The 7,500-nt window shown below is 47.1% G+C and overlaps 1 protein-coding gene across 2 annotated transcripts in view; it reads right to left on the bottom strand.

Annotated features, from left to right (window-relative positions):
- dcc (DCC netrin 1 receptor) overlaps positions 1-7,500 on the bottom strand; it is a 155,402-nt gene that overhangs the window by 103,738 nt on the left and 44,164 nt on the right. For both annotated transcript variants that reach the window (XM_035608910.2, XM_035608911.2), the window contains exon 2: positions 2,509-2,868. In XM_035608910.2, the coding sequence (XP_035464803.1) occupies positions 2,509-2,868 (360 nt within the window). The remainder of the gene's footprint in view (positions 1-2,508; positions 2,869-7,500) is intronic.

Here is a 7,500-nt window from a genome sequence, read left to right as displayed (position 1 = left end):
AACAATATTCATATTAATATTCACTCTCCCCCTCTCTATCTCAGTGTTCAGTGTTTCTAATTAATTCCCAGTTTACAGTCATCAACACACACACACACACACACACACACACACACACACACACACACACACACACACACACACACACACACACACACACACACACACACACACACACACACACACACACACACACACACACACACACACACAGACTGCTAATTGAATTTTTAAGCCGCTGCTGTTCATTAGCATTTTGCAGTGTAATGTGATGTGTGTGTGTGTGTGTGTATGTGTGTGTGTGTGTGTGTGTGTGTGTGTGTGTGTGTGTCTCTGAATGACAAGCAGGGAGAGCTGATTGAACACACTGGAATATGGGTTAATTGTTTCACATTGAATCACCACCGCCATCATTATGAATACAGTTGTTGTTATTATTAATATTTCTATTTCGTGTGTGTTTTGTTTGTAGCTGATTAAGTTTCTTCATAAGTCGAACTAACAAGCAACATTTCAAAGTTTCAGCAACATCTCACTGTGAATCGTTCTGCGCTCGCCCAAGATCTCTCACTCACACACACACACACACACACACACACACACACACACACACACACACACACACACACACACACACACACACACACACACACACACACACACACACACACACACACACACACACACACACACACACACACACACTGGTGTGTCGACTGTCTCTTTAATCGCTCTAATTGACTGGGAGGGTGGAGAGTCACTCCAGAGAGCAAAACACTCAAACACAAAGAGCTGAGCAAGCTAAAGAGACGAGCAGCTGATACACACCGTGATATCGAGTGTGTGTGTGTGTGTGTGTGTGTTCCCCGACCTCGTTATCAGACTCTCAGAAATGATCAGCGTGTTGCTCAGACTGTCATTTACGTTTCCATCTGTCGGCTGTCAATATTTGACACATTTTTTCCCAGTATAAATTACTTAAAATATCTATATATGAAATCTGACTAATAAGAACGTTTTCTGGGAAATGATCTCAGAGAGAAAATGTTTTTAAAAATGACCGTCCAGAGCTGAAACACTTAGTTAGTTGTGAGCGTGGAGAGAGTGGATTGTTTGGATTATGAATTAGTCATATCTGCTTTAACATACATAAAATTTGTGTTTTATTTCATCTCTTCATGAATTGAATTTCAATTCAGGCTCAATAAACGGTTTAAAGAATCACTTCTGCAGTCTGGAAAAATACATTTAAACTTACTTCATGAGGTTTCAAAATACATATCAAGATTCGACTTGTTATATATGGTCAAATATGAATGTCTGAGACATCTCCACTTCTGCTTTAATTCATTTAAAAATTATATTTTTAGTTTAACAAATTAAAAAAAACGAACATTTAATGCCCTTCATTACATCTGCTTCCCAACTTGTGGAGTCCCACAGGGAAGCTGCTCGGATCCACTTTTATTTAAAACGTGAAAATGATTGAACATGAACTTGATTCACCAGAAGTGTAAGAGAAAAAATATAAAGGAAATTTAGATTTTAATGTTCATAATTTATCTCCTGGTGAAAAAGATCAAGTTGCCGAGGGACAATTTATGTGAGCACTGATTTAATTTATGTTGTTGCATGAAAACAGTTATTTAGAAAAAATGTAATCCCTTAAACTCATGCGGAGCATCACACGGAATGTGTGAACTCCAGTGGTACAGTGTCGGTGCAGGTGATGCACTTAAGCCCCTGAACTGCTCCGTCTGTTAATGTCTTTCATAAACTCTATTGATCCTGAGCCGCACTCCACTTACTAAATTACATTACTTTGGTTTTCTGAAATGAATGTGAACAGTTAAATCAATGAGCGTGTGTGTGTGTGTTTGTGTCCAACATAACCGTGAAGGGCAGGTCAAGGTGTTACTGAAAACATTAATCTGAAAGAGGAAATCTCCTCCCCCTCCCCTTCTCCCCTCATTTCCCCATTGCAATATTTTTTCCTTTTATTCTCATAGTCAGTGTTTTTGAAAAAAAATAGTTTAAATGAATTTCCACTCGAGGGTTCTGGCATCTTGGCAGGACGCCACCTCCAGGGTCTCCACCTCCAGGCCTCCAGGTGGCGCCACCTGGACGCCACCTGGGAGCCACCTGGACGCCACCTGGACGCCACCTGGGCCCCACCGTGGCGCCACCTGGACGCCACCTGGGAGCCACCTGGACGCCACCTGGACGCCACCTGGGCCCCACCGTGGCGCCACCTGGGCGCCACCTGGACGCCACCTTGGCGCCGCCTGGGCGCCACCTGGACGCCACCTGGACGCCACCTGGACGCCACCTGGGCGCCTTTGGAAGTTAATTACCGGCCAAGTGCAACTGGGAGGAGACCTAGAAGTACAGACCCAGCACTTCCTGGAGGGACTACATATCCCATCAGGCCTTGGGAAACGCCTCGGGATCCCCCCAGGAGCAGCTGGATAAGCGGAAGAAAATGGAATGGATTCCACAGTCTCTTACCGGCCACTGTGACCTTGGCGGTCCGACTCACGATGCTGCCCAGCCCGTCCACTGTGGCGAGGCACTGGTACTCCCCCTCGTCGGGCCGGTGGTGCCGCGAGTGCACCACGTTCTGCACCAGCAGCGAGCCGTTGGTCAGCTGCCGCCGCCGGTCGTCCACCACGGCGCTCAGCAGCACGCCGTCCTTGCGCCACGTGATGGCGACAGGTCCCGTCGCCACGTCGCACTGAGCCTGGCAGTCGAGCTGCAGCACGCCGCCTCGCACCGTCACCGTGTCCTGAGGCTCCTGCGTGAAGGTGAAGTCCACGAACCCTCCGAGACCAGACGACGACGAGGAGGAAGATGTGGAGGCGTCCGAGGCTGCGGGAGGAACAGAGGCGTAGAAACATGAACATGGTGACAACACAGCTGCGGCGCAACAGGGTGGTGTCACATCCGATACACCGTACAGGAAATCAGAACAACATCAGGAGGCTTGGAGGAAAAGAAACGTGCAAATCATCACAACTGGTGTGAACCGCCGCTGGGCCCTCGACCCTCAGGGGCCCCAGAGGCCCCGTGTTCACTCTGTGCTGGGACTCTGATCACTAGCGTCATTTCATCAGCACAATAACAAGGTAAAAAAAAAATGCTTTTCACAAGATCCAGATCACAAGACTGATCAATGACATTTTCCTTATTTTCCATATTTTGAGGGGTTTTTCATATCTCATATTTCCTCACACAATTTTTAAAGCTCATGCTTGATGGAGAATGAAATATGGACTATTCATAAAGATGGCAGAAACTATTTAAAGCATAACTAGACAGTTATTCATTGTCACATTAACACGTACATGAAAAGAACGGAGCTGTCGAGACTCTTGTCGCAGTGCTCGGTGTAATAAAGACCAAGTAGAATAAATAATCAATATCTCAAATAAAGAACTAACAAAATAGAAATATGTTAAAGTAGAGAACAATGAAGATAAAGGAGATGATCACAGTGAGTTCTGAGGAGAGAACGTCTGTGTGATGCTCTTTTCCTTTGGATTTGGGCCAAAGACTCATTTTAATATTCCTCGTCTAGAAATACTGACGCCGGACTAAAGGTCTCCTTTCCTCGTTTCACTCTTCTCCTTCCACCTTTCCTTCCTTCCTCTCATTCCTTCCTTTACGGTTTCCCTCTCATCGATTCGTCTTCGGCAGCTTTCCCTCCCCCTCCGTCAGTAAATCACTATCTTGACAGCTCTATCTGTACTCACACACACACACACACACACACACACACACACACACACACACACACACACACACACACACACACACACACACACACACACACACACACACACACACACACACACACACACACACACACACACACACACACACACACACACACACACACACACACTCATCACTGTGTCCTTGTCCTTATTGTCCTGCAGTTTGATGCTATCACTCTCTGCTCTTCCTCTTCCTCCTCCTCCTCCTCCTCCTCCTCTTTTTCCCTCGTCCATATTTCATCTCTAACGTGAAGCTGATGTTTTCTTCTCTGCTTGTCGTCACCGACATCTGCTTACGTTCACTTTAATTCCCTAATAAACTTGATGATTTTATTACTTTTTTTAAACACATCGAGCGTTCACATACAGACACGCCCCCAAAAACAAGACGTCACTCCCCCTTCGGGGAAGAAGTGAAATAAAATGAAAGCAAAGACAGCTGAGTCGTAACAAACGACACGCCATCCAACAATCGGCAACACAACCGGAGAGAAAACCAACACGGGCCGAGTCAGTGCGAACTTCTTCCAGAGGCGGTTTCAGATCTCAGCCACTCAGAACCCAGAGTTCCTGGTGAGGCGACGACCTCCGCGGCCGACGCCCGAGTCGCCTGGAGTCGGCTCGTGAATCCGCCGCGCCGTTAAAACACGTCGACCTCACACAGGTTAACGCCACCGGCTGAGGAACGGGCGAGCGGCGAGGAACACAGAGCCGTCGTCCCGGGGATTTAACTGATGGGACGAGACGCCGCGTGACGGGGAGGTGGACAACGGCCAACACACACACACACACACACACACACACACACACACACACACACACACACACACACACACACACACACACACACACACACACACACACACACACACACACACACACACACACACACACACACACACACACACACACAGACTCTGACACCGTGGGTAGTGTCTGAGAAGAAGACTGCATTAAGCCTCTGGGCCGCATCCAAAAAGTGTGTGTCTGTGTGTGTGTGTGTGTGTGTGTGTGTGTGTGTGTGTGTGTGTGTGTGTGTATATGTGTGTGTGTGTGTGTGTGTGTCTGTGTGTGTGTGTGTGTGTGTGTGTCTGTGTATGTGTGTGTGTCTGTGTGTGTGTGTGTGTGTGTGTGTGTGTGTGTCTGTGTGTGTGTGTGTGTGTGTGTGTGTGTGTGTGTGTGTGTGAGACCCTGTGCCAGCAGCTGCCTGCCAGCTGAGAACCAGCTTGACTGAAAGAAGGGAAAGAGAGAGAGAAAAAAGAAAAAGTTCAATTTTAGCCCAAAATACTGAAACTCTTAATCGGTCACAGAGAATCCAGTGAGGGAGAGAGTCAGTCGGTGAGATGAAGAGATTAGAGAAGAAACTCCTCCACGAAACGGGTTTGATTACTGTGGAATAACTGCAGGAAGAATATGAAGAAGAAGGAGAAGAAGAGGAAGAGGAAGGAGAAGAAGAGGAAGAAGAAGGAGAAGAAGAGGAAGAGGAAGGAGAAGAGGAAGAGGTAGGAGAAGAAGAGGAAGAGGAAGGAGAAGAGGGAGAGGAAGGAGAAGAAGAGGAAGGAGAAGAAGAGGAAGAAGAAGGAGAAGAAGAGGAAGAGGAAGGAGAAGAGGAAGAAGAAGGAGAAGAAGAGGAAGAGGAAGGAGAAGAGGAAGAGGAAGGAGAAGAAGAGGAAGGAGAAGGAGAGGAAGAAGAAGGAGAAGAAGAGGAAGGTGAAGGAGAAGAGGAAGAGGAAGGAGAAGAAGAGGAAGAAGGAGGAGAAGAGGAAGGTGAAGAAGAGGAAGAGGAAGGAGAAGAAGAGGAAGAGGAAGGAGAAGAAGAGGAAGAGGAAGGAGAAGAGGAAGGAGAAGAAGAGGAAGAAGAAGGAGAAGAAGAGGAAGAGGAAGGAGAAGAAGAGGAAGAAGGAGGAGAAGAGGAAGGTGAAGAAGAGGAAGAGGAAGAAGATGAAGAAGAAGGAGAAGAAGAGGAAGAGGAAGGAGAAGAAGAGGAAGAAGAAGGAGAAGAAGAGGAAGAAGAAGGAGAAGAGGAAGAGGAAGGAGAAGAAGAGGAAGAAGGAGGAGAAGAGGAAGAGGAAGGAGAAGAAGAGGAAGAGTTCCTGTTGCGTGTTGTAGAGACACAACATGATAAGAGGTCTCAGTGTGATTGGTTGTACAGTAGATACGTTTTTCCATTTCCTTCTTCTTCTTCCTTTTTAACGGCGGTTGAAAGGAGTCACCTACGTATGACGTCTACATCGGAACCTGATTTATGAACCAAATATTCTTCATTTTGGTCGGTCGTGAAGAGGTTGTCACCCGAGTGACAGCGGCGACGTGACTGAAGTTAGACGCAGCACGACGTGACGTCGTCGTCCGCCATCTGCGGAATTCCTCGAGCCAGAGAAGTTCGTTAGCAGTGCGTTAGCAGTGCGTTAGCAGTGCGTTAGCAGTGCTAACGAACTAACCCGGATCAAACGTTAAACGATGTAACAACATGAACCGTGGTCCGGACCTTCGGTGTTGAGTTCCATACGAGCCCGTCGACGCCGACCGACGTGGTTTCCGTTTCCCTGCGGTTTTGTTTCCGGGCAGAAATTCCACTTGGACAATTCTGTGTTTTCATGGATTGCGAGTTGGAGCAAACGATGCCGGCGGCACTTTCACATCCGGACTGTTGAACGTCCCGACACAAGTGGTGTATCAATGATATTTTTTCTATGTTTTTCGCCCCAAAGCCTGTTTGGCAGAACCAATTTCACATTAGCGCTGCGAGAGTGTGTTAACTTCCACACTCGCACAGTCCACATTGATTTGTCTGAGGGGGCGACAGCCAAACATCTCTCACTATCAGGGACAAGGCCACCACAGTAATTGCTGCTATTACCAAGAGAGAGAGAGAAACTCCCCAATTCAACCAGCCGCTGGATTTGTCCACAGAAGACACACACGGACAAGAAAAGAAAAGAAGCCACGAGATATTTTAATGTCAAGTTAGCGTCAGGTGTTTCTTTTATATATCGCGTACAGTCGAGGTTCCCTGCGATATGAGAAGATATCGATACGTGAAAGTGTGTCGGAGCGAAGCGGGACGGACTCGCAGCAGCGTCACGAAACACAACAACACACACGTAGAATATGAAGAGGGTTATTCATGTCGCAGTTCACGGCCACAACACTCACCTGCTCACATTAGTAGTTTCCAACTTATTTCTCAATCCATTTGTAGTCAACCACTTGATTTCTTTGTTATATGTGTTCGTCCTAGTCGGTTAATTCCTGTTAATTCCTTTGTGTCTTTGTCTCTGACGTCACCGTGAGCATGGCGGAGGTCACTTCCTGGTTCGGCAAAGGCGCGGCCGAGGGCCGAGGACAGTTAAGTACTGGAGCCAGGTGATTGGACCGGACCAAGTGCTCCGTGTCATGGGGGGGTTGGATTCCGTTGGTTTGCTTGTTGGCGTCCATCTTGTCTTCACCTTGTGTATAATGTTTGTTTGCTCACATCTTATTCATTTTAGTGGTGTCTTTATTAAAGTTATATATATTTTGTTGATCTCTTTTATAGGACAAGTCGTTAAATTGTTGGTTTATATTGATGTCAGATTTTTTTGTTGCGGGGGGGGGCCCTGGAAAAAAACTGCTTTGTGAGCAAAAACTCCTGTTTCCTCTTCGCCTCACTGCTCGATCCCAGAGATGCGGCTTTGACACCAGCTGGACAACACCAGTGTGTGTGTGTGTGTGTGTGTGTCTG

Source organism: Scophthalmus maximus, chromosome 20 (assembly GCF_022379125.1).
Source record: "Scophthalmus maximus strain ysfricsl-2021 chromosome 20, ASM2237912v1, whole genome shotgun sequence".
In the NCBI taxonomy this organism is placed as follows: Eukaryota; Metazoa; Chordata; class Actinopteri; order Pleuronectiformes; family Scophthalmidae; genus Scophthalmus; species Scophthalmus maximus.
Note: the sequence above shows the minus strand (reverse complement) of the source record. Positions and strands in the feature narration are given on the sequence as shown.